Source organism: Phyllostomus discolor, chromosome 1 (assembly GCF_004126475.2).
Source record: "Phyllostomus discolor isolate MPI-MPIP mPhyDis1 chromosome 1, mPhyDis1.pri.v3, whole genome shotgun sequence".
Classification (NCBI taxonomy): Eukaryota; Metazoa; Chordata; class Mammalia; order Chiroptera; family Phyllostomidae; genus Phyllostomus; species Phyllostomus discolor.
Genome location: NC_040903.2, coordinates 1,942,375 through 1,967,483, shown reverse-complemented (window position 1 = coordinate 1,967,483; position 25,109 = coordinate 1,942,375). Strand labels below are relative to the sequence as shown.

The following is a 25,109-nucleotide window of genomic DNA, read 5'->3' as shown; positions in this document are numbered from 1 at the left end:
GGAACACGGCCTGCTGTTCCCATCTCCCTGAGAGCGGCCGGCGGGCCATAATGCACAAAACATCCCTAACAACAGGCAAGTTTACTTAAAACCAAGGAAACCGCCCAGCCAGGCCCCCACTGAATGCGGGCGGACTGCTCCCTAGTTAGCACTGATGGCGGCGGCAGCCACGTGCCGTGTGCCGGCTCTCAGGTGTGCGGGGGCCGAGGTGGGGCTGAGGGCGGCCCGCTGCTTCCTGGCCACTGGCCCGCGACAGGCATTTGGCCTTTGAGGGTCCGGTGTCTCACGCGAGAAACAGACGGCAGTACCGCCCCCCTCGCTCGGTTGCCGGAGAGCCCAGCCAGCTGGAGAGAAAGTTCCAGCGTGAACCGCGTGCTCATTAAAAGGGGCCCCTCCGAGGCTCCCCGCAGCTCAGGGGCGGGGCACACGCGCCCCTTTCCAAAGCAAGAAAACGGAGGCTCCGTAAGTCGAGCGCAACTCCCGGGGCTGGAAACCGGGTGTCGTCCACACTCCTCCGGTGCTCGCAGGCTCTCCTGGCTATTTTGAAAAATAAGAAGGTGTCCAGACCGGCTCCGCACCCCGTGGGCAGCTGCGGCACACCCGCCCGCGGGCGACAGAGGTCGGGGGACACTGGGGCTGCTGGGGACAACGCTCTGCGCCCCTGGGCGGGTCCGAGGCCAAGGAACACACCCCCGCGCCAAAGGGAAACGCAGACCAGCAGAGAGTGACAACCCGCCCCCGGCCTGCCACCCTGACCTTGAAAACAGGAGGGCAAGGCAGGCGCTCACGGCCGCCTCAGTCTGGCCTGGCTGGTCCGGCAGCCCCCGGCAGACTTGGGCGGGGCCAAGGGCACCGGCGCGAGGAGGGACGCTGAGCGCATGCGCGGGGGTGGGGGCGGGAGGGGGCGGGAGGGGGCGGGACGGAGCAAGCCTGGACCAACCAGCCTTGGGAACAAACCCACTCACGCCACACACCCACACCCTGGGGGCCAGGGCGTTAAACGGACAGGACGTTCAAATCATTATAAATTTTTTTTTATTTGGAAATATTTCCTTGATGGAAACTTCCAGTTCCATCCAAGAAAGTAATAAACATGATTTCTTTTCCTTCAATTTCTGCAATGATGCCATTCAGACGGTCCACAGCGCCTATCCAGAAAGTTCCGGGAGAGATGATCCCGTGGGGAGGTCGCACGGGTGAAGAACCAACCACGGCACCAGCGCTGGCGAGGCTGAGCTCGCTCGGCACCCGGCGGCTGCCAGGTGGCTGCCGGCCAGAAGCCCCGAGTCACGTCCCACGTCCGTGCGTGGAAGCAGAAAGTGCCAGGTTCCGGTTGTCGACCGCGGACGCTCCCTCCGGAAGGTGCCATTGCACGGGTGTTCTGTGCGCACGGCAGGGCACCTTGAACCCCGGGGCTGCGCGTCCCAGGGAGACGAAGGGGGCCCGGCCACCAGCCGGTGCGGTGACGCGCAGAGGCGCGCTCCCGATAAGAAACCTGGCGGCTGCGGGGATCTGCGGCACCGGAATCTGAGGTCCGCGTCCTCATCCGCCTCACTGTGGACTGCGCAGGACGTGGGCGGGACGTGGGCGGGACGGCTACAGCTGGGACTTGAGACCCCCCACAATGGGCTTGCGGGCGAACTCGGGCCACCACGAGGCCCGCTCCAGCACGCTGCTCCCCTGCAGGACGGCGGCCCAGAGGTTCCTACAGAGCTGCGGGAGAGAAGCACATGCACCCCGGTAACAAGCGGGCACCCAGGCAGGGCCCCTGCAGGCTTTTGTTACAATGTGGGGAATCCTCTCCTGTCCCTTTTTATGAAACTTTTATGACTGACATTCAACCTACATAAACCTTCCTTTTTTCCCCAGCAGACAACAACAGGGAAAATGCAGCGATAAAATACCGTAATGTGTTTAGCAGGAAAACACCCCACGTGTCCTTTTCGGCGGAGACGCCATGTCCTAGTTGTGTGTGGCCGTGACAGGGTTGGGGGTGCGAGGTCCGTCCCCTGGCACCCACAGCTCGCACGGCAGAGGCGCAGCCGAGCCATCGGTCTGGCCTTGCTGGGTGGTCCCCAGGGCCCACTGCCCCTCCCCCCCGGCCTGGCCCGGCCGCGGCCCCCAGGACCCACAGAGCCGCCGTCAGCTCAGCCCGGTCATGAGCCCCAGGAGGCTGGCGGCTGAGTCCTCCTGGCTCCTGGCACAGCCAGCGCCTGGACCTCGGGCTGGGCGGGCAGACGCGCCCCCACCGTCTGGGGGACAGGGAAGGGGCCTGCTCAGTGTCTGGCTGGTGCCAACCCATTTTACTTTGAAGGACCCAGTCTCCCCGCACCTGCTGAGCACGCTTAGGGAGGTTCCCCCCCCCCGCAGCCCACTGCCATTCTCGGCTCCCAGGGAGGCCCCGGCTCAGGCTTCCCCCACATGCCGGAGCCCGGAGCCACGGTTTCCAGTGGGGGGCGCTGCGTTTCAGTTACCGAGGGCCCCCAACCACCTCCCACAGCTGGTTTGCTCGTTTCAAATGAGCTCACACAGCAGCACCTGGTTAAACCATCCGTCCTTGAAACGGGGAGGGGGCACTCGGTACAGACTGTGCTGTCGGGCACGGCCCCCACTGTGGGGAGGGACCTCCGCCACCCACCTGGCCCTGCTCGGAGGCCGCAGGCCCCCGCGCTCAGCTGCTCTGATCCCTCCTCCCAGGCAGACACCGCCGTGGGCCCAGGGCCCCTCGGAAGACACCATTCCCAGGCCCTTCCGGACAGGTCACTGCTGCCTCTTCCAACCTGGTCCTGGTGGCCGGCCAAGCCCCCTGGCCCGAGGCCATCCCCTCTCCCTGGGGCTGAGCACAGCCCCCTCCTCCACAGGGCCGGCCACACCAGGGGCCCAGGGGGCCAGGGGGCGTTCCCCGGCCTCCTCTCCGGACAGACCTCCACCCGGACCTCGGCTCTGCCCTTGGTGGCTGGGCTCCCCACACAGCAACACTGGTGCGGAATATGCACCAAATCGATGGGGACTCCCCGTCCTCCCCACGCGACACCCAGCACTCCCCGAGTGTGGCCTGGGACGTGTGGAGCTCAGGACACCCGCCCCGGGTGCATCCGTCACAGCTGCACGAAGTGACCGTTCAAGGACGGCTCAGAGCCCCTGGGGGCGGGTGGAGGATGCCGGCCCCTCGGTCACCCCCACACAGAGAGGGTGTGGCCTTGCGGATAGGGGTGGAGGCGGTCGATCCTGCCCGACCACTGGCAGCTGCGAGGCCTCAGGTGTGTCCCCACTAGGACACGGGGACGACCCCCGCAGGCAGTGCCGTGCCGGGAGGTGCCCAGCGGACCTGCTGGCACAGGCATCTCCGGGTGGCAGAGAAAGTCAGTAAGGACGTGGGGGCTCAGCAACAAGCACCTCGAGGGTCCCACGGCAGGGCAGAGGGGGCGCGAGCCTGGGGCACGTCCCCAGAGGCCAGAGAAGACCCCCTTGGAGAGGCGGCCCTTGCCTGGAACCGAAAACCAAGCGAATGGAGGTGTCCTAGGCGGCAGCGGGGGCGGGGCCTGGAGGCCGGCGGGCAGAGGCGCACCGTGACCCCGGAGAGCCGGTGCACGGGCTGGGGCAATTTCAGGCCCAGGGGACGCTGGCAGAGGGCTCAGTCTCAGGACTGGCCTGATGTGCCATCTGCTTAGGAAGAAACCGCTCTGGGGGTGGGCGAGAGGAGGGGTCGAGGAGCCACATGGGGGCCACCAGGGAGTGCAGGCTCGCAGGGTGAGTGCCCCCCCCCCCCGGGGGGACAAAGGGGCGGGGGCCAGCTCAGTGAGGCGGCCGGAGGACTAGGCCGGGAGGGGCCGTGGGCGGGTGTGCGGGGAGTGGCAGGCCATGGGCCCGGGGTCTGCACCACAGCTGTGTCACCCCCACTTCTCAGAGGAAGGCTCTGGGGGCGGAGGCCGCCCCGAAATCTCCTGCCGCCCCCTCCACTGCTGCCCAAGGGGGCGACTTCCCTGTGGGCCACCCCGCAGGCCCGGTGGTAACCACCCAGCCCCAGGCGGCCCCGCTGGGCAATGGTGGAGGAGGGGTGGCGGGGGGCCCTTACCTCGCCGTCGGCTCTGCCGATTGGGGAGTCCAGGATGAAGTCGGGAGGGGCGAGCACGTCCACCAGGGCCACCGCGTCGTCCTTCAGCTGTCAGGGAACGAGGCCACACGCTGAGCAACGCCCCGCGTCTCCGCGGCCCCCGCACAGCTGCCGAGCCCTGGAGCTCGCCGCTCGACCTGCTGGCGACAGGGGCCCTGGCCCGCGGCCCTATGCCCAGGGCAGTGTCCCCTCGCCGGCCTGGCTCCAGGGCCCTCGGCGCGCCCCTGGGTGGTTTCACCATGTTGCCACCCACTTAAGCCTCCCAACACTTTGCTTTTGTCCGCAAGGTGGGGGCTGCAGGTGACGTGACGCCCCGCAGCGGCGCGTCGGCTGGCCCGGGCCTGGGGCTGACTCATCCGTGGGGGCTGTTCCCCGAGCAGGACAGCGAGCCCAGAGAGTCACGGAGGTCGTGCTCCGGCCCGCGGCCGCGCGTTACCCTCCCCCACCCGACCGCTGCGCGGGTGAGTCTTCCGTGTGGACCCTGTGCAGACTCCCGAGCGTTTCCTTGAAATGCAAAATCAGTTTTTTTTTTCTTACAATACCCGTGACATGCCACGGCCAGGCTGAGCGGATCGCTGGCACAGGGGCGACTTCAGTGAGAGCAGGCGGTCAGCACGGAGCAACAAAAGGCACAACGAACAGGGCAGGGCACATCCACTGCCCACCCCCCCGCCAGTCAGCCACTGGGATGAACCTGCACCGGCCAGGGGCTGGGCTGTGTCCCTGTACCGGCGACCACACGCTGGCCTCAGCCGGGGCAGGCACAGCATGCTGGGGCGGGGGGAAGGGGGGGCAGCCGCCGTGTGACTCAGAACCCCAGGGGAAGCTGCTGCTGTCACTGGCATGACCAGGGGAAGGCGAGGGGGCTGCTCAAGCAGCCCCCCCACCAAGAGTGGGGAGGTGGCACTGGTGCTTACACCGGCCAAGGGGTCCCCGAGCTGGCCACCCCCGGGGAGTGCTGACGGGGGACCTGAGACGCAGGGCCCCACCCGGACTGGCGTGGCCAGGACTCGGCTCCCCCGGCTGCGCAGCCCACTCTGGCCACTGCACAGGGAGCTCGCTTGTTTTAGACTCATTAAAGTGAAAGATCACACTCCTCGGCCTCCTGGCCACGCGGCCGCCGCCAGGGCCCCCCGTCGGTAGCCGCCGGTGGCCCGCGCGGCCCAGAGCACTCCCGTCCCTGAGGACCGTGCTGCTGCACAGAGCGCCACCAGGACGCTGCTGGGGGGTCGGGGCCGCTGGGGTTCTCTGGGTGCCGAGGTGAGAACAGTAAGTTAAAACTGAAGACCCGTGGAATGAGGCTACGCTGGGGGCGGAGCGACTTCGAATGCGCGGAGGTGGGAGGGGCCGTGAGTCGTGAACGGCCCGGGAGCCGGACGGGCGCGGACGCTGGGGCGACTCTGCGGCGTCCCCAGGGCCGCCCTGGTCCTGAGGTCCCTGGCCCCGGGGCGTCTCCGCGGGCCTCGTCGGCAGTGCTGACGGCGCATGCGCGGGGGCAGCGCTGACGTCACTGCGGGGGAGGGCAGCCCACCTGCGCACACAGCTCCAGGACCGCGCTCTCCATCAGCTTGCCGGCTCGCTCCCCGGAACAGTAGCCGCCTGCAAACACGGTGTCTGTCACCCCAGGGGCTGTCCCCCAAGTCCAAACCCTCCCGCGAGTACCCATCACCCCGAAGCGGCTCCTCAAATCAGCGGCCCGCGCCCAGCTGAGCGGCGACCCCACGGCGGGCACGCGCGGCTCTGCTGAGCGCTAAGGAGGCGGCCACAGGTGGGAGCTGGGGCCGCAGGAGGCGGGTGGTCCGTTTGGCCCAAGGCAGACGGGCCCAGGGGAGGCCGGCGGGCTGGGCTCCTGCCAGAGGAGGCATGGGGGTGTCGGGCATCCGGGTGGGTGTGAGGGGAGCGAGCCTCTGGGGCCGGGCGGGGGTGGCAGGTGCCCGCGGCGGGGGCCTCACCTCGGTAGAGCAGGGCCGTGTGCTGGCCCAGGGACCACAGGCCGTAGAGGGCGCTGAGGCGCCGGAGCGGGGCCCGCAGCGGGGGCGGCACGCCGGGCTGGTGCGTGTGCTCGTGGAACCTGCGCAGCACGGTGAGCTCCAGGAACGCCAGGGCCAGGGACCGGCAGCAGTAGACCTGGGGGCACACGATGGGGCCACCGCCCCGCCAGTGAGCGGCTGCTGGGGACTCCCGGACGTGCCAGCCACACCGTCACTCCACAGCGGCCCCCTCGGAACTGGTGTTTGGAGGAGGCGTGCACCCACAGCAAGGGCCCCACCCTCGCCTAAAGTGGGGGGACGCCTGCCCCCTGCCAGGTCCCCACCCTCCACACGAGTCCCAGTGCCAGCTCCCCCCACTCGTGAACCCCTGCCCCCAAAGGCCTCCAGCCTGGGGAAGGGAAGTAATGAGCCCACAGGACCCACCCAAGGCAGGTGTGCCCAGCAGGTCGCTGCAGACATCACCAGCTCTGCGGCCACCCAGGGCCAGGCTGCCCCTCACTGAGTGGGAGGAGGGGCCAGGAGGGGGGTCCGGGAGGAGATGGCAGAGCCTCACTACGCGACACCAAGGAGAGAGGACGGCACCACCACTGCAGACACGTGGGGCGCACAGGTCACAGAGGACCCGACCCTGGCGTCACAGGCCAAGCGGGGTGGGACCCCCACCGCTGGAGGTGTCTAAGGTCCCTGCAGCCAAGGGCCCACCCACAGGAACCCCAGCTCAGGCCGATGGGCGGGGGCCCCGCCGGGCACTTTGAACACGGTGCCAGTAACCTCTTCCACACCCGGCGGGGACGCCGCCGGCCAAGGCACAGGGGTCAGGCAGGGGCCCGAGGTCACAGGGCAGGGAAGGCTGGGGCCACCTTGGTGGGAACCCGGCGGCGCAGGGATTAGGGGCAAACAACACGCACGGCAACTTCTGAAAGACGGACACACCTGGGAGTTGTTCCTGGCTTCAAAGTCGCTGCTCCCGGACTTCCTCTCCTGGTTCAGTTTCTCGCGGCTCTCTCGGAGCAGGTAACACACCAGCCACTCGTACGCCGCCAGGGGGACTGCGGGGGGAGCAGAGGAGACCCTGACGGCGGAGCGCCCATGGGTGCTGAGGACCGGAGCAGCGACAAGGTGCCCACGGGCGCCGAGTACCGGGGCACGTGCTGGGACAGATGGCATTGCGAGCACGGCGTGTGTGTAGACGCGTGTGTGAGACGGGTCCACTTTACAGACAGGGAAACTGAGGCAGGCACGGGGCAGGGCTGCACCAGGGCCCCACCGAGTGGGGGCTGGGCACCGGTGAGGGTGTCTCCTGGCTCTGCCAAGAGGCCGCCCCCCATCCCGCAACTGTTCTGGCAACCAGAGGCCGCGGGGTCATGACACCACATCTGTGTGACCACCTCCCTTGGGACGGCTGCGCTCTGGCTGGTGCCCACGGGCCGAGTCCTCTCAGCCTCCCCGGGGACTGGCACGGACATCGGGAGACCTTCCCGGCAGGGGGCGTCACCCACAGGGGTTCCCCAAACCAGCCCTTGAGGGAGCAAACGGGGACACAGCATGACTGGGTGTGGACTGGCAGGGACAGCTGGAGGAAGACCCGGGGGAGGGACCGGGCTGGGAGAGACCAGCGGGTGGGGAGACGGGCGGGGTCGGGGCGGGATCCCCCGAGGGTCCTGCTCCCTGCCCCGTCTCAGCCAGGTCGGACGATCCTCATGGCGCCGCCCGCAGACCAGGCATATTCCAGGGCCTGGGGGCCCTCGGACCACCTGCCCGCCCACACTGCCACTGCCCCTTCCCATGAGGCCCCGAACAGGGAGGCCCAGGCACTGCAGGGCAGGCAGGGGTGGGGGGCTCTGATGGGCCACAGGCTCTGAGTCTCTGCACTTAAGGGGAGACTCCTGAGAGGGGGCCCCCCCAGACTGGGGTGGGCCCTGGACCCCGGGAAAGAGCCCTTCCACAGGTGACAGGAAACACAGGCAGAGATGACGGAGGAGAGACCGGGTGGATGCAGCCCTGGCCAGGGGACACCAGGAGCCTCCAGAAGAGACTGGGGCCCTCCCGAAGGGCCCCAGTGCGTGACCCGAGGGGTGCAGCCGGCCCCCACCTCGACTGTGGACTCGGTTTCCGCACCCAGCCTGTGGGGCTGGGTCCCGGCCGCTCAGGACACGCACACCCGGGGCCCAGCGCACACTCCGGAGCCTCCGGCGCGGCCTGCACAGTGGACGCCGGACACCTGTGCTGCACGACAGGGCCTCAGGGACGCACGCCCGCTCCAGGGTCTCGCAGGCTCTGCCACTCCGAGCCGTCCCCGTGGCGGGGACTGCCACCTGCCACGGCCCCGTTTCCACGGCTACTGACCCGGCAGCCATGCCAAGGGCCTCGCCACCGCCAAGGTCAGAAGCCACCGCACCAGCACCATAACCAGGCCCGAGGGGACGCCGCACCACCCGGCTGTGGACCTGCCAGCCGTGCCCCTGGTGCCCGAGGTCGGCGCCCTGTTTGGAGTTTGCTCCGTGCCTCGAATGTCAGGCCACTTGGCCCCAGGCTGCTGGGACGGGACTTTTTCCCTGAAACTCCACTGTCAGCCGCTGGTTTTCAGGAGCACGTCCAGCACGTCCCGTCGCTTCGATGTGTCCCCACGGAAGGGAGGGGCCTGGCGAGCTGGGCCAGCAGGAGAACCCCTGCAGGCCTTTGGGCGTGAGGAGCCGCCGCTGAGGAACCGGGTGGGGGCTGGCCCAGCCCACAGCGAGGCTCTTGCCCTCGGGTCCTTGCGGCTCGGGACCTTCCTGGCACCGATGCAAATGGCTGCCTCAGGGGCCCCCCATGTCTGCTCTGCACCCCTCAACTGCTCCTCGCCATGCCGGCACCACCCATGGGTGGCTTCTTCCTCCCACGCATACTCCCCACCCCACTCCACTGGCCTGGGGGCCTGCAGCTCCCACCCAGCCCTGGTCCGGGGGCTTCTGAAGGTGCCCATGGGGCACTCAACTCATTGTGCAACACCACAATTCCCAGTGTCACCACCAGGGGGCACCACTCTTGGGCCACTCCTAGCCACGCCGTCCACCCTGGCCCCTTGGCCCCTGCCATCCCCACCTGCTCCCCGTGCTGCAGTTTCCTGGTGGACCTCCTGAGTCAGGCTTGCCCTGAGCACACCTCCTGAAGCGGGGCCCCGACCAGGGGAGCCTCCAACAGCGCGGCCGGGACACCTGGCCCTGGCTCCTTGGTGGACACACAGGTCCCGGGTGCCACCTGCTTCCCCGTCCGGGCCCACACGCCAGGCGCCACCCTGTGGTCCTGCTGTCCAGAGGCGCTCCTCTGGCCCTCTGGGGCTGCAGGGCCAGCCCCTCCTCTGCGCACAGGCGAGTGCACAGATCGGGACCTGGACGGAGCCCCGCCCCCTCCAGAGAAGGGGTTCTCGCCCTGCAGGGAACTCTCCGGCTGCCCCCCCACCCCCCCCCCACACACGGGCTTCGCTCAGCACTGGAACAGTCCGTCCACGGCTCCGGTCCTTCTGACTCCAGGGTTGTAAACCTCTTATGCAATTGTTCCTAAGACCTGGCTGAGGCGAGGGCCAGCCCGGGGACGTGGGGCTGGATGACCCAGTGCCCCGGGGACCGGGGAGGGCGGGGGAGGGGGGGCGGGGCAATGCTGGCCACGGCTGCGCTCCCTTCTCCACGCTCCAAGGAGGAGGCAGGCCACTCTCGCCAAGTCAACTTTAGCTGCATTTTTTTCCCCTTCCAGAAAATGTTTTCACTTTGTTGGATCTCGCAAAAATTAGGGCGCGAGGAGGAAAAGCGGATGACGCCGCCTGGCGCCCCTCCTGAGACCCGTCCGCGGAGCCGGCCCGTGTGCGCGTGGGGCGGCAGGGTCAGGGGTGAGCGGCCCTGTTCGTGTCTCGGTCACAACCGGTGGCGGTGTCGGGCAGCAGAACGCTCCGGCTCTCGCGCCCGGCCTGCCGCCTTCTCTCCGCCGCGGCGCTTTAACCCGAGTCGCTGCCGCAGCGGACAGCAGCGACCCTCACCAGCCGGCCGCCCTCTGCCCAGAACCACCCGCCGTCCCCAACCCGGGAAGGACGCCTGTCCCTCGGGTCCCCCACTGCTTGCCGGTCCTTCCCACCACGACCTTGGCCGCAAGGCCCCCTCCTCAGGAGCCCGTCCCGGCCGGCCCAGCCCACGCGGGGCCGCAGCCTCGCAGACCCCCTGCTTCTCTGACCGGGCCCGTGACGTGCTTGTGTGTGGCTGCCCCCGAGCCAGGGGGACGCCGGACGAGTGCAGAGGGGGCACGGTTACCTGCGGAGTCCAGGCAGTCCTGCAGGCCGGCGACCTCGAACCTCTGGCGGAGGATGGCGGGGTAGGCTTCCAGAAAGTTCACGCTCTTCAGCGGGCTCTCGAAGCGAGCGCCACCTAGGAGCACGCCAGTCACTCCGGGGAGAGCCAGGGGACCCCGAGCTCTGAGCGTGTGCAGGGCAGCGGAGGGGCGGGCAGGGCGGGGGATGGGGCCCTGGCCCTCCCGCTCCCGCTCCTGCAGCAGTGACTGCGGAAGTCAGCCCGTCACCGTGTAGTAACACCTCCCGCCCACGAGCAGCGTCCATCTTGAGAGGTGGGCTAACCCTGGGGGCCCGAGAACCCATGCCCCCCGTGAGCTCAGGGGCTGCCGCGAGTCCCGTGGAGTCTCGCCTGGGTCCTGGCACCAGCAGACCGAGCAGGTGGCTCTCACCTGGGCCCTCGAGTCCCAGCAGGTGGCGCTCACCTGGGACCCCGTGTCCCGGCAGGCCCAGCAGGTGGCGCTCACCTGGGCCCCCGAGTCCCAGCAGGCCCGGCAGGGGGCGCTCACCTGGGCCCCCGAGTCCCAGCAGGCCCAGCAGGTAGTTGCTGGTCTGCTGCAGCAGCACGTTGTTGTCCCCCTCGTACGTGCAGTTCGGGTCGTTGTCGTCTCTGAGGTCACCCAGACGGTTCACTGCAACGAAGACGCAGGGTTCCGTCACTTCAGGTGCGCACGTGAGAACGACCGTCACTACCTGCAAACGTGAGCCCCGGGCCCGGCGCGGTGGGAGATGGAGCGCTTCCCTGCGCTCTCCTGCTCTGCCTCCCGCCTGCCCGCTCTCCTGCTCTGCCTCCCGCCTGCCCTCCTGCCGAGCGGGGGGCCCTCACCACGAGGCTCTCCCGGGACCCCCCAGGGAGGGTGTCGGCAGGGACGTGGTGGCAGGTGTGTCCCTGGGACACACGCCATGCAGCTGGTCAGCAGGGAGTGCTCAGAGGTGCGCCGTCTCAGCACCACCCCGTCCCGGCGAGGTCCCCGGGCAGAACCCACCTGCCGTGTGGGCATCGGGGACAGGTGCTCAGGGGAGCCGGCTGCCTCCCCCTGTCACTGAGCCAGCCCTTCCTTCCACACGGGAGAGGCCAACCATCTGGAGAAAACTCTCACTTTTCTCTGGCCGTCTCTCTTGCCAGTTGAGTAATGCAGTTCCTGTGTGCGTTTATAAGGTGGGCCTTCCGGGGTGCTCTGGTGGGAGGGGGGAGGCTGGGAGGGAGGGGCTGGCAGGGGAGGGGCACTGGAGCGCCTCAGGCTCACACGCTGCGACCCCCTGGCGGACTTCCTGGCCCCCCGAGTCCTGCCAGAGTTAGACCACCGAGCGGGAGGCACGGGGAATGACAACACACGGCCGACGCCAAGCCCAGGGAAGGGCCTGGTGCTCTTCCCTGTGGGGGTGCCGCCTGGAGTGGGCCCGAGGTTGCACACTGTACGTGTGAGGACACTGGGCAGGGTCCTGCTGTTTGCAGGGCAGTGGGATGCTGCCTCCTCAATGCGGACCATTGCTAGCGTCTCCGGAGCTCCGACAGCGAACAGATGGCAGACAGCCCTCGGTGGGGGACACAGCTCGGGGCAGCGGTCACCCACACGTCACCGGGTGATGGGAGGGGTGGAGCCTGGGGGAGCCGTGGGCCGCCCTGCCGGCCACCCTGCTCGAAAAGTGGCCGGACGGACCCTCCCTGAAGGACGAGACTGTCCACAGGCCACCACTCAAGACGCTTGAACTCGGCAAGAGCCTGCCATGCTCCTGGGGGCAGACACACACTGGCGGGGAGGGTTCACCAGCTCTGGGGTTTGGCGCGTGCACAGGGCCTTCTGAGAGTAACTGCCGTTTTACCTATCGACTACTGAAGGTCGGGACCCCGGAAGCCTAGGAGTGACCACAGTAACTCAGACAACACTAGCAGACAGAGGTGACGGAGCACGTCCCACGTGCCTAGCACTGGGCTCCGACCTCCCCACGCATCCACTCCCTTCCTCACCGCCGGAGCCCCGTGTGGGCCGCGGTCACACCCCCAGTGCACAGACAAGGCCACCGAGGCTCGGCGGGGACCAGGGGCCTGCCCGCTGCCACGTGGCCAGCAGGCAGCAGAGCCAGCCGCCCAAACACAGCCAAAACCTCTAAAACTGGAGCTCTTTTTCCTACTAATGTATCAAAACAAAACTTGGTGCCAGTTCACGGCCAAGTCAGTAACCAGGAAGCTACAGTCCAAGTGAAGAGCTGCACTCCTTCCGCCCTGGCTTTCAATGGCTCCCCCGGACCCTCCACGCCCTGCACTGTCCCGACCCCCACGTTTCCAGGGGCACCAGGCATGGGAAGGGGGGGCCTGGCCAGCAGGGGGCGGCAGACGTGTTGTGGAAAGGGCCGGGCGGAGACCACTGAGGCCCCAGACGCAGTGTGAACACGGCACAGGAAATGCGAGAGCAAGCGGGCGTGGCTGCATCCCCAGTGAAACTTTGCCCATGCAAACCGGGGGCAGCTGGTGTGCCCGCCAGCCACAATTTGCTGACCCGTGGTCTGGGGTTGAGTGGCAGGGTCAGGATAGGAAACCGTCCCACACGCCTCCAGAACCTACCGGCCAGGTAGCCGTGTCCCCCGCAGGCCTCCCGGCATTCCTGAATCCCCCGCTGGGCGGTCCACGAGGCCAGGGGCTTCCCGGCCGACGCCAAGGCGTGGATTTCGCGTCCGAGCTCCGCCTGGGGAGGGCAAGTCCAAGGAGAAGGGTGGAAGGAGGCCCCGGGCGCAGCGGGAGAGGTCGGGTGCTCCACCGTGGCCAAGGCACCCGTGCCCTGCAGTCTGACCCCGCCCACCCGGCCGCTCCAGGAGAAGGCAGGGTCCACGCTCTGCCCCGCAGACGGGTCCCGGGGGAGAAGGCGGATGGCAGAAGCCACCTGCGGGGGCTTGGTGACTCATTTACAGGGTGTGCACAGACGTGACGTGGGGACAGGACGCGGAGATGCGCCGGTGGAGAGCTGGGGTCCGACGCCACGCAGAGACCCTGCTTGCCGGAGGAGGGGGAGGGGGCTGGGCCTGATAGGGCCCAGGCGGTGGCCCTCTGTCGGCTCTGCCGGGGCGCCCCAGCCGGGGGCCCTGGGCCTTCCGCGTCCCATACAGACCCTCTGCTTCTACGGGGTGTGTGATAATAAAAACACTTCGGACAAACAGAGGCACACAGGCCTGCTCAGTGAGTGTTTTCCGCCTCAGACACAGGCAACGCCGAGGTCCCGCGGAGCCGGGTTAAACCAGTTTCAGAAGGGATAAAGCGTGATCACACTTTATAACGTTATTAACAGTTCCCGTGTCAGCTGGCAGGAGCGGGGGTGACTCATGCTGAGGGAAAAACACGCTTAACCCCTGCCTTCCGAGGGAGGGGGAGGGGGGTGCCCCTGCAGACCCGGGCTCGGCCCAGCCGCGCCCCCTGCTGGCCACGCGGCACCATCACGGCCGGGACACCGCAGGTTTGGGGAGGGCATCCCCGCAAGGTCTTTCAGGGTGTCGCACAGACCCCCACCCGCGGCATTCCTCCTCCGTCTGCGCATGCGCCGTTTGTGGTTCACTGTTTACACCTGCGCGGGAGGCAGTGGGGTGGCCACGGGAAGTCACTTCATAACGCCTGCGCCGGAACTGGGGAGGCCGACCTGGGTGGGCGAGCACACTCGTGTCTGGCCCGGGCCCCGGGCTGCCAGCGCCAGGCCTGGCAGCTGGATTCGGACCCGGCGGGGCTGTTTACGGGAGGGCCAGGGCCCTGAAATCTGCTGCGGGGCTGGTCACGGGGCTGCAAAACCGTCGTGCTCTCCGCGGCCCACAGCCGCTGCACTCCGCCCAGCGGGAGCGGCGCCGGCGCCCCTCGAGGAACGGACATGTGCGCACGCGCCGCGCACGCAGACGCCGCTCCAGGGGCGGACACGCGAACGGCACGCGCCGAAGCCTCCGCCGCGTTTGGTTTAAATCGCCGCAAACACGCGGAGACCAAGGGGGCGCCCTCACCTGCCTGGCGCTGCGGTCGTCCCCCAGGAGGCCTTGCTGCAGCTGCACGAGGTCCAGGAAAAGCGACTTGGAGAAGTGGTCCAGGGCGTAGGCGGCCGCCAGGTACGGCAGCAGGCGCCATTGCTGAAGTGCACAGGGCGCCCGCATGAACACCCCGCCGGGCTCGCGGGGTGGGGGTGCGGGTGCCCCAGTGCCCACCCGCTTCATGTAGGCCTCGGCACTGGGAGGGGGCGCAGGGCGCGGCCCCGGGTCAGGTGCGACCGGACACCACCGCCCACTGCCCCACTTAGCGTACGAGGTCCTCCCTGGGCGTCCCTGACACTTGGCCAGTCCCTCTCCCACCCCCGCCACCCCCACTCAAAGGCACGCTGCGGGCAGCCCGCACGCCCGGCTCTCGCCGCCGCTTCCCCCAGGGGAAGACCGGCGCGGTGAGCACCAGCCCACCTGGGACCTAGGAAAACCGGCTGCCCGGGGGTGCCGCCTGGGGATGCCTGGTGCTTCCTGAGCTTAGAAGGGGAAAACGGGGAAACGGGAGGCCGAGGGTCCCGGAGAGCACTGAGCAGGTTCGCTCGCTTCCGGGGGCCAGACGGCCGCTGCGGGGGGGGGGGGGGGCGGGGGGAGGAGCGGGCCTGCGTTGCGTTGGGAAGAAAATGGAATCCCGCTGGGGGGCCCCACCTGCAGCTGGTACTCCAGGACCGGGATCTCCTCCCCGTCGGTGGGTCCGAACTGCCGCCGGGTGGCCGAAAAGCGAAGGGCTATGCACACGGCCAGCTTCAGGTTGGTGACGGACATGCCCACGATGCAGACCCGGCCGGTGGACAGGCTGCCCAGGGACGCCCCGAAGCGCTGCCTGTCGTCCTGCGGGGAAAGCAGGGAGGAGCGTGGGTCGGACCTCCACCGCGACCACCGCAGCCACCTCCGGGAGAGAGGCCCGAAGACCAGGGAGCGTGTCCACCCTCTCCGCACAGGCCCTGCGTCCAGGGGCCCCCGACACAGGCCTCCAGGTGCAGCAGGGCCTGGCCGCAGGGGTACAGGTGCCGCGAGGGAACCGTCGTGAGATGGCGTGCAGCACGGGGGGACACTCAGCTCCACAGGGAAGGGGGCCCCCAGGCAGACGGAGCCCACAAGCTGCCTACCAGGGGCCCAGCCACGGGTGTCAACCTGCTTGAGACCAGACGCACAGGTGGGGGCGCCCCAGGCAGACAGCCCGCTGCTGGAGCTGACCGTGCGTTTGAAAAAACGTCTCCCTTTGACCCCGGTCCCCTGGATCCCTCTCCCTAAGGGGCACCGTTTTCAGGGGTGTGATGTTCACCGGTGTCCTGTCTGTTCTTCTGAAACAGATCACTGCCCAGTTTTAATCCTTGCCCACGGGCCGGGAGCACTGGCAGCGTGCCCCTCAGTGGCTGTGGCCCCGCCTCGCCCGGACCCTCCCCGCTAATCCAGTCCCCCACCCTCCCCTGTGCTCATTTCCTTAGTATTGGGCCTTTCCTCCCAAACCAGGGCGCCCGTGGTGTTTGTGTGGCAACCTTCAAGACCTCGGCAAGCTGGAGAACATTTGAGTTCTCTCGTGCAGGGGTCGGTCCAGTTGGATTTGAAAATTCGCGTCGAAACTCAGTGTCCTTCATGCGCCACTGCGGGGTCTCACCCACTGGCGTCAGACCCTCCCTCTCCCCCCCCCAGGGGGTTTCAGGACTCTCGGAAGTGCCTACATCTGGGGTGCGCACCCCAACTGCTCCCCTCCATTGGTCCCTTCAGCCGGTGGCCCTCTTTTCCCGAGTTCAGACATTTACGGTCCCTGGTTCCCCAAACTTTCTCTCCTCCATTTCTTCCTGTGCCCTCCGGCTTTCCCGCCCGCCGATGCATCCCCCGCTCCATTTTCCCCATCGATTGATGGTTTACTTTCCCGTGCACGTGGGATTGGTCTGTCTCCAGCTGGCTGTCTCTGCTTTTCAGATGCCCTGTCACACTGCCATCTCTCTCCTCATCTCTAGGCGTGCACCCCGCCGCATCCACGCCCGGCTCGAGGCCTGCAGGCTGGGTGGGGTCTTAGGGGGGTGGGCGCTCGTGACCCACTATCTGCCCGGGGTCTGGGGAGGGCCCGAGGTCACACCGCTGTGTGTCTGCCACTCCATGCGCTCAGCGGGGGCACTGGAGACTGCTCCGTCACCCTCATCTGTGGACCAAGCAACCTTTCACCTTTGGGGGACTCCGTGGGGCGCAGCACTCTGGCAGGGAGGCTCCCTAACTAACCCCAAGGGCCAGTGGGCAGCTGGCAGCAAGCGTCTGTGGGCACGCTGGGGACCACGCCGGGGACCCTGGGAGCGTGGCTGACCCGTGTACCCACTGCCCCGGCGCTGGCAGCGGCACCCCGACCTCGGGAGGCCTGCCACCAGCCAGCCTGGCTCCAGCGGCCAGTCTGCGGGCCCGGGGGGTGGGGGCTTCCCCACCTGGAGACACCTTACCTTAAAGCGCGTGACGTAGGCGCCCTCGGGAGTGATGTCCCCGGTGCGGTTCAGGAGGTTCTGGCGAGGGACCCTGACCTTGTGGAACATGGCGAACCTGCGGGGACGCGCGGGGCCTCGAGTCAGACGGCGCCCGGCCCGGCTCCCTGACACCCAGTCAAAGGCGGTGAGGGACAGCGGGCAAGGTGACAGAGTCCCCCAGGACAGAGGAGACCGGAGGGAGAACACCGGGAGACGGGAGAGTTCAACACACTTTTTTGTCCGCAACAGCAGGTATAAAAAGCCGGCGGGGAGTGCGTGGCGGGACCCTGTCTGAGGCAGAACAGCGGCACTGCTCCGGGCGGGCCAGGGCACTGGGGCGCTGGCGTGTGCGGCCCGGTCCCGGGGCCACTGAGCGAGCTCCTGAGGCTGAGTGCGCCTAAGTGTTATACGTGCAAAAGTGCTCGTGTGAGCGTTCGGGAGGCAGTTTCACACTTTCCTGTTTGCACACTGGACGAACTCTGTCCCTGAGGCAGCCAGCACGGGCGGGCCCGGGGGTACGGGGACTCCTCTGTGTGTGTGTGTGTGTGTGTGTGTGTGTGAGCCTGGAGCTCCGGGGTGGCGGCCCCACTCCCAGGCACTGACACGCCCCCCTCCCGGGAGCAAGCGCACCCAGCCCCTCGGGGACACCCTCGGGCCACTTTCCGCAGGGAGTCCCCAGGCCGAGGCCCCACCTCCCCTCGGAGCCCCGGGCACGAGTGTCCGGCAGCTGCAGGTTCACGGACCAGAGTCTCGCTTGAGAGCGTCTTTCTTTCATTTTTAGAGCCACTGGCCGAAGTGTGTCCACAAAACTCATGTCTGTCTCTGGTTTCTACAGCCAGCCCACACCCTCGGAAGTCGTGAAATGACAAAAGCTAACGTATGTTTTCAGGATAACTGACCTCAGACAGGAGAGAGAGGGAGAACCCCACTGAACTCTAACGCCGAGGGCTGAGCAGGAGCCGAGGGCCGGCAGCCACCGCCCCCCCCCCCCCCCCCCCGGTTTCCTATCCTCGCGGCTGGAGCGCCCTCTGCTGGGCATGGCGCTGAGGGGACGAGGGAGGAGGGAGTGCGCTGGGGACCCAGGACCAGTCACTGAGCCTTCAAAGGCTGGGGACCTGGCCCAGCCACTCCCAGTCTCACCAGCCTGACACAGAGCGGCTCCACAGGCAAGGTGTCACTGTGGTTTGGTGGACCTGCCCTCAAAGCCCCCCCCCCCAGGGGGGGGGAGTACTGTGTGACCCCCCGGCAGGGCCAGTCTCAGGTGTGGGGCCCCACCTCCTAAGAGACGGTCTTCGGCCTCTAGGAATACATGTCTGTGGGCGGGGCCGAGGGCGGGGCTTCCCGGTGAACGGAGACAACTCCTGCACAGCTGCAGGGGACAGCGCCACTGGCGCAGCCCGCGGCCACCGCTGCCCAGGCCTCGCTTGTACATGCAGACCCCCAACAACGGGGGTCCCGGCACACGAGTTTTCTGAGCCCCACGCTGGAAGGCGCGGCGCCAGGGAAGGACGCTGCTTTTCCAAGTCCAGGACGAGGCGGCACAGCCACCCCCACCTCCTGCAGGTCCCCCCACGCCTCTGGCCCACGACCAGAGCCATCTCCTCGGTCACACCAAGCTGCGCCACCACCTGGCTGACAGCTGAGGGCTAAGGGCCACCGGCCTGGCCGTGCCAGGCCCCTCCACAAAGCGGTGGTCTAAGGGAGCCCCCGGCCGACCAGCCTCCCCCGTTAACCAACAGGCTCTTCGCACGGGCCGGCCGGAGCGGCACGGACGCCGAGTGAGCCCCGGTCAGGAGCGTCTGTGCCTGCTCTCTCATGGGCAGCAGCTTCGGCCATTTCCTCCTGACACTGACTCCGTGATGTCAAGGGCTCCCGGCCCTCTTGGCACAGCCTGGGGGGCCAAGCAGAGACCTGAGACACACCCCCTGTGCCCAGCACCCCCACCCCAGGGGAAGGACAGGGGAAAGGAGGTTCCTCCGTGCTCGTCACCCATGGGGACCACCTGGTCCGGCTTCTCTCTCCAGAGCTGGCCTGCCCCCTGCTTTATACTCAAAATATAAACCGCGGTTGGGACAAGCAGTGAGGCCGGGCTACTGACAGCAGGCTTCCTGCACCCTCCGCCCGGCCACCAACCAGCAGGTGAGCGAGCCCTCTCAACACGCACAGGCAAGACCCTTGGCCGAGGGACACCCCGGCTTCGCTCCGTGCCCGCCCCCAGTCACAGACCAGCTCCTGGGAACAGAGGGGCAGGCCCCTCGGCCAGGCTTCCTGGGGGACGGTGCACCGTGGGCACACACCCGTGGAGAAAGCGGGCCCGCAGCAGCCAGCCAGGAATGTTGGCACATGCAGGCAGGACCGCCCAGGGTGTGGTGCGGGGACTGTCGTCATGCCCACGTCACCGAGGAGGAGACAGGCCCAGGACGTGAACCCAGATTCTTCTGCTCCCAGAGTTCATCCTGGGCGCCAACATCAGCTCAGGAAGGTGTCAAGGCCCCCAGGACAGGCCCTGCCACACCTGTGTCACCTGCCGGGCCTCTCACCCTCCCTGACCCCGGAGCCTATACCGCCCCGCTCCCGCCATCCGTGTGTGCGCCTGCTGGATGCTGCAGCTCCAAGAGGTTGCTGACGGGGACCTCATGGTGGGTTCGGGGACAGGGTGAGGCAGGCCCTGGGCTGAGGCCCCGCCAGGCCGCAGCTGCCTGCCTGGGCTCGAGGACAAACTCGTGTGTTCACACTCGGGTCCTCCATGCCTCCCGGCGTCGGGCGGGGATGCAGGACACGGCCCTTCATGCCATGGCTCTCGGGTGTGGAGGGGAGGGCTGTGTCCCCGCCACGTCTCTCCAGCCCCACAGGAGCACAGGAAGGCGTGGGGACAGCACCCCCGTGAGGTCACAGGTGTGAGGGGCTGAGAGGCCTTGGGCCCGGGACGAAGCTGAGCCCGCAGCCCGAGGACAGAGAGAGACCGAGGAGGGGGGTGCTTACCCGTTGTCCAGGCCGTTCTGCCCGAGCTTCCTCCCTATGTCGCCCACCATCACCCCGGGCATGGGGAGGAGGGTCTTCGGGTCCCGGATCTGCACAGAGCACAGCACACGGTGACTGCGCTGAGCACACGGCGCTCCAGACGGGTTTGTTCAAACCCCGAGGGCCATCGGCCCCAAGTGCCACCGCCCCCTTGGGCAGTAACCTTCGTGTTTGTGACCCAGGAGCGGGCTCCTTCGCAGCCCCCCAGCCAGACTCCATGTCAGAGCACCGGGAGTAGCCCCGGACCTGGCTGGGCGGTCCAGACCTGTGCTGAGTGTCTGAGATGATGCCCATGTGGCCATGCGGATGGAGAGTCCTCCCTGTGCCCAAGGACCCCAGGCCCAGGCCCAGGCCGCCCAGCAGTGGCACCCAGTACCTGGGGGGACCGCCCTTTCCCGGGGGGGGGGGGGGGGCTGCCCCGGGCGCTGTGGGGTGTTGACCTGCATCCCCATCTACTCACTAGACCCTGAAATCCCCCCCGCCCCCCAGGGAATGGCTGTGTTTCCAGACACCGTCCCGGGGCCAGCAGCCCACCTGCACGACAAAGGGGTACAGGCCGTGGCACTGGCCCCCCGGCGTGTACAGCTGCGCGAACACCACCGCGTGGGTTGCGGTCTTGCCCATGTTGCCGACCCAGAACTTGGCGGCTTCAAAGTCTGGGGAATGGAGGACGAACTCCTGCGCGGAGAGAGAGTGCCGGTCAGCTCGCGCGCGCGCGCACAAACACGGAAGCCTCCTGTTCCTCTGGCGCGCTCTCGGCTCGGACCCTTCCGCTGAGGGCGGGGACCGCCGAGGGTTCACCCTCCCGAAGGCACCGCCGCCCGGCCGCACACGGAGCAGGTCCCTGGGCCGTGGGGCTGGAACAGGAGCCTTCCTGTGGAGACGGTGCCCAGTGTGTCCAACAAGGTAGCAATATACGCAAAACCTCGGGGGCGGGGGGCTGAGCCCCCAGTCATGTACGTTCTTGGTGAGACCTTCCCGACCACCTTTGCTAGTGCTGTTCCGCCCACCCGCCTCCCGCCCGCGGGACCCCTCGCTGACCGCCAGTCCTCGCAGTTTCCGGGCGGGGCAGGAGCAGCCTCGCCCCTGTTGGCACCACGGATCTCACGTGCACTGTGCAAGCTCACGTGTGTGCAGACGGGTCTCGGGTCTGATGACCTTTTCACTGGCGACCGCACGTGGTTCCTGGGCTCGAAGCCCAGGCAGTGCGGGGACGGGGGCGCCTACCTCGGTGGCGGGGTCATAGTGAGCGGTCGTGCGGATGGCCTTGGTGTTACTCCCGTGGCTGAGTTCCGTGAGGGCCAGGCACCCGAAGATCTAGCGTGGGAAGTGAACACGGAGTTGGGCAGCAGAGGCTCCTTCCCACGGACCTGGAAGGGCCCTGCCCCCGCCTCGCCTTTGAGGTCCAAGCGCCCTGAACCACGGCAGAAGCCCCAAACCCCCGTTTCCTATCTAAGCGACTAGCAGTCTCGCAGCGTCCCCCGAGCTGTGCCGGGCGCCACGCTGCCCGCGGCCCCGCTGGGTGGCCCGGGGCCAGAGCAGCCCCTGGACAGCAGAGGGAAACAGGAGCTTTTGCCTTGATAAGGAGACGCCGCATTCAGTCAGCGCGGGGCTCGGCAGCCCCCGTCTGTCGAGCGTGGCGTGAACGACCTGGGAGCAGCGTGCGGACGCCGTTCCACACGGTGAGACCCCGGCCCCCCACCCGCAGCTGCCCTTCCCAGGGACCCCAGGGGGACAGAGAGAGCCGGCAAGCGCACAGCCTGCCGCCCACCGAAACGCACCTCCATGCTGAAGACCTTTGGGATGTATCTGAAATGTCTTTCCAAACCGGAGCTGTAAATCGCTGACACGAAGACCTGAAAATGTGATGTCATCCCGTAAATGGGGGAGTTAGCAGAGCTGCCGCGCTGTGACGTCACGAGTGACGGCCCAATAATACCCCTGCTCCCTTGCTGCCCCGCACCGCCAAACTGGGCCAGACAGCTGAGTACAGCCCCAAGGGGCTGGCGACGGACACACAAGACTGCTGGGGCTGGGGGGGCCTGGGTCCCCTCCCAAGGCAAATCCAACAGAACCGCCCGGTCCATCTCGAGGCTCTGTGAGGAACACGGGACAGGGGCGGAGCCGGTGGTGGTGCCGGGGGCCCACTTTCCGTCAGGCAACGGGGTGGACCACGTGCTTTGCCAAGGTTTTTTGTTTTCAGGGTTTTTTGGGGGGTGGGCGGGATAAAGCAAGAGTCCCAAAGCTCCTCCCCTTACAGGGCATTGGCTTCCGCAGCACCGTGTTTTCTCAAGGGCCAGTGTGTGCTGATTTGCATATATAGGTGAAAAAACTGGACTTCTCACTAAAAACCCCAAGATCTACCCACACATTATAATCTCCGCTTGTCTCCTACATTATTCTTATTTTTTAAAGATATTATTTATTTTTAGAGAGAGGGGAAGGGAGGGAGAAAGAAAGGGAGAGAAACATCAGTGTGTGGTTGCCCCTCATGTGTCCCCCACTGGAGACCTGCCTAGCAACCCAGGCATGTGCCCTGACTGGGAATCGAACCTGAGGCCTTTTCGGTTCACAGCGGATGCTCAGTCCACTGAGTCACACCAACCAGGGCTCCTACGTTATTATCAGAAAACTCTTTAAACAAGCATTTCCCCAAACACACACATCCCCAGACAATGTTAAAAGCAAGTAGACACGAACAACCCCAAGGCCACAGCGGCAAGCGTCTGAATCCCACAGGCTGCGAGCATCTTCTGCGCAGGAGTTCCTGTGGCGGTGGCAGCCCTGACCCAGGCAGGGCAGGCTGGGCTTTCCTCCCCTGACCCCTACTCACAAACGAGTGCAGGGCGACCTTGGTGGCCAGGGACCAGTCGTACATGCCCAGGCAGTTCACCAGTGCCAGGAGTTTGAGCGGGCTCTGCAGCAGGTCGCTGGGGGACAGGAAGTCGTACTCGAAGAGCCGCTTGCAGCGCCGGAAGGTCAGCTCGCGGTGCTGCTCCAAGGAGAGATCGTGTCCCCTGGGATGGGCGAAGAGGGGGTCGTTCTCCAAGGCCGAGAAGATGGTTTTCTGGAAATGCAGGAAACGGGAGAACAGCAGAATCTCACCACCACGCTCTTACTTACCCACGTTTTCTCGAGGCTGCGTGGCGCACACAGTCCAGCCCAGAAACACTGGGACGGAGATGACAGTCCTTCCCGGCTGAAGCTTAGGAAGCTCCAACAGGCTGGGCACCTGGACAATTCTCTGAGGCTCCACCATCCTGGGGTGCAAAGAGGGGCCCAGCCTGCACCTCGCCCAGGAACAGCCGCACCCTACAGAGGCGGACCTGAGGCCCAGTTCACTGACAAAAGCCCCATCTTTGCCAGTGAACTGGGACACCTACCAGACCACTCTGTGGGCCAGCACGGCCTCACCTTAAGGCGCAGAATGTCCTCGCCTTCCAAGAACAGCGCCAGCTCCTTCCAGCTGAAGGACGCGCGTGCGCGGTACGCCTGCAGGGGCCCCCTGGGGAAATCCGGGAGCAGAGCGTCCTCGCTCCTTTCCGGGATGGGTGCCATCGTTTGACGTCAACCTGTGCAAAGTACACGGCCTGAGTGGGTGCTCCAGTCATTCTGTTCACACCGTCCACCAGCACCTGGGTAAGCGCCCTGTGTTACAACAGAAAAACTAACTCGAGAGGAACGGCGAGAGAGAATGACCACACTTGGAGCTAACATTCATTTTCCCCAGACCAGAGGGGGAGGGGAGAGCTCCTTGTTTTCATTTCAGAGCAAAGGTGACGGGGAGACCCACGGATGAAAGCCAAGGGCAGCGCCAAGGTAAACTGGCCGGTTGTGGTCTCCGTGCGCGCGGAGGGCTCCCAGAACTGCGCACTTATTTGGCACTTCCGCCCGCCACTCTCGCGTCCTGGAGGTCCTCAACCTCGGAACTCGCCTCGGCCCGCTGATCCAGCCTGCCCTGCAGGCCTGGGTCCACCCTGCCAGTGGCCCAAGGGCGCTGGAGCTGTAAACCCAGATGTCACTCTGGAAATCCTTTCTCCCTCACATCCTAGAGCCCCGCTCCCCTCTTTAATGCCTACGGAACCTCTCCTTCCTCTCCGCCCCCATTAAATCTTGCACAAAAACCTCCGACTATTGCGCAATCCGCGCAGGCAAGTGGATGTGTCCGTGGTGTGGCAACCTGTCAGAATGAGGCCAGCCACCCCAGATTATACAGCTGTCATCAGGCACATCGCCCCAAGTCCCAAGATCCTAAGTGACCAATAAGTCCCCTATGGCCCCGTGCCATGCAACAGTCCCAGCACGGAACTGCGGCTTCCGTGTGATCATTGTGCCCACAGTCGCCTGCGGTCAACTGTCCTCTCCGCAGTGGAAGAGAGAACTCTAAAACTCAGATCAGATCTTTCTCGCTCCACTGAACAGCTGTCCCGTGACCTCCGGGGACTATGTCCGAGTTCCTCAAGAAGTCCCGCGGGCTTTACCCTCGGATCGCCGGCCCTTGCCTCCTGTGCACCCCGCAGTTCCTCGATGGCAGGGTGTGCGCAGGACCCCTGGGGTGCCCCGGGCCTTTGCACGTGCCGTCTTCCCCTCGCCCCCTTGCCCCCGGGCGGACACGGGCTGGACCTTCGGATCTCACCAGTCACTTCTGTTCGCCGGGTCAGCACCGCTCGGCGCACACAGCAGACGCTCAATAAACGTCCTTGGGGCTCCGTAGCCCTGCTAGGGAGAGCCCAACGCGCGCAGCTGCGGACATCCGCTCCGCCCCACCCCGCCCCGCCTCGCCTCGCCTCTGCCCCACCGCCCCTCGGCCACCGTCCGGCCCTGACGTCATCGCGCCGCGCCGCCCGCCTTCGTCGCCCAGGAGACGCAGAACGCGTTCGGAGCGCTCTGCCGGCAGGGGAGGCTGCACGTTTGCGCTGGGGCGCAGAACCTTGGCTGGACGCTCCCGGGCGCTCTTCCAAGGGGGCCCCCTGCACGCACCAAAATCCCTGGGACGTTTGTCTGATTTGCGGATTCCAGCGCTACGGGATCAGAACCCCCTAGGCTGGGCATTCTCAAATTAGCACTCCCAAGTGCTCGTGAAGTCAGAGAACCATGGGGGGCGCCCCCCAGGCCGTGAGAGCGTCCCCACTGGAACCGAGCCCCGCTGCCCGTAGCGGTAACCACCTCGATAGCCCATCCTTTCCCAGCGTCTCTTTCCTCCTGTCTCA

The 25,109-nt window shown here is 66.8% G+C and overlaps 1 protein-coding gene across 2 annotated transcripts; it reads right to left on the bottom strand.

Annotated features, from left to right (window-relative positions):
• Window positions 1-1,028: 1,028 nt before the first annotated feature.
• ACOX3 (acyl-CoA oxidase 3, pristanoyl) lies at window positions 1,029-24,684 on the bottom strand. Of its 2 annotated transcripts, none has more exons than XM_028503822.2 (18): window positions 24,536-24,684; window positions 23,314-23,471; window positions 22,733-22,966; window positions 21,681-21,755; window positions 21,127-21,216; window positions 20,434-20,577; window positions 19,861-19,949; window positions 16,858-16,954; window positions 15,071-15,253; window positions 14,396-14,518; window positions 12,984-13,104; window positions 10,930-11,052; window positions 10,386-10,499; window positions 7,039-7,154; window positions 6,067-6,241; window positions 5,646-5,713; window positions 4,076-4,162; window positions 1,029-1,713 (listed from the first exon to the last, which is right to left on the bottom strand). In XM_028503822.2, the coding sequence occupies exons 2-18, from the start codon at window positions 23,455-23,457 to the stop codon at window positions 1,597-1,599; spliced, it is 2,100 nt and encodes a 699-aa protein (XP_028359623.1). In that variant the 5' UTR covers window positions 23,458-23,471; window positions 24,536-24,684; the 3' UTR covers window positions 1,029-1,596. The 2 variants fall into 2 exon arrangements, with proteins under 2 accessions (XP_028359623.1, XP_035874260.1); XM_036018367.1 differs by having other exon boundaries at window positions 1,113-1,713; window positions 24,523-24,666.
• Between the last annotated feature and the right edge of the window lie 425 nt (window positions 24,685-25,109).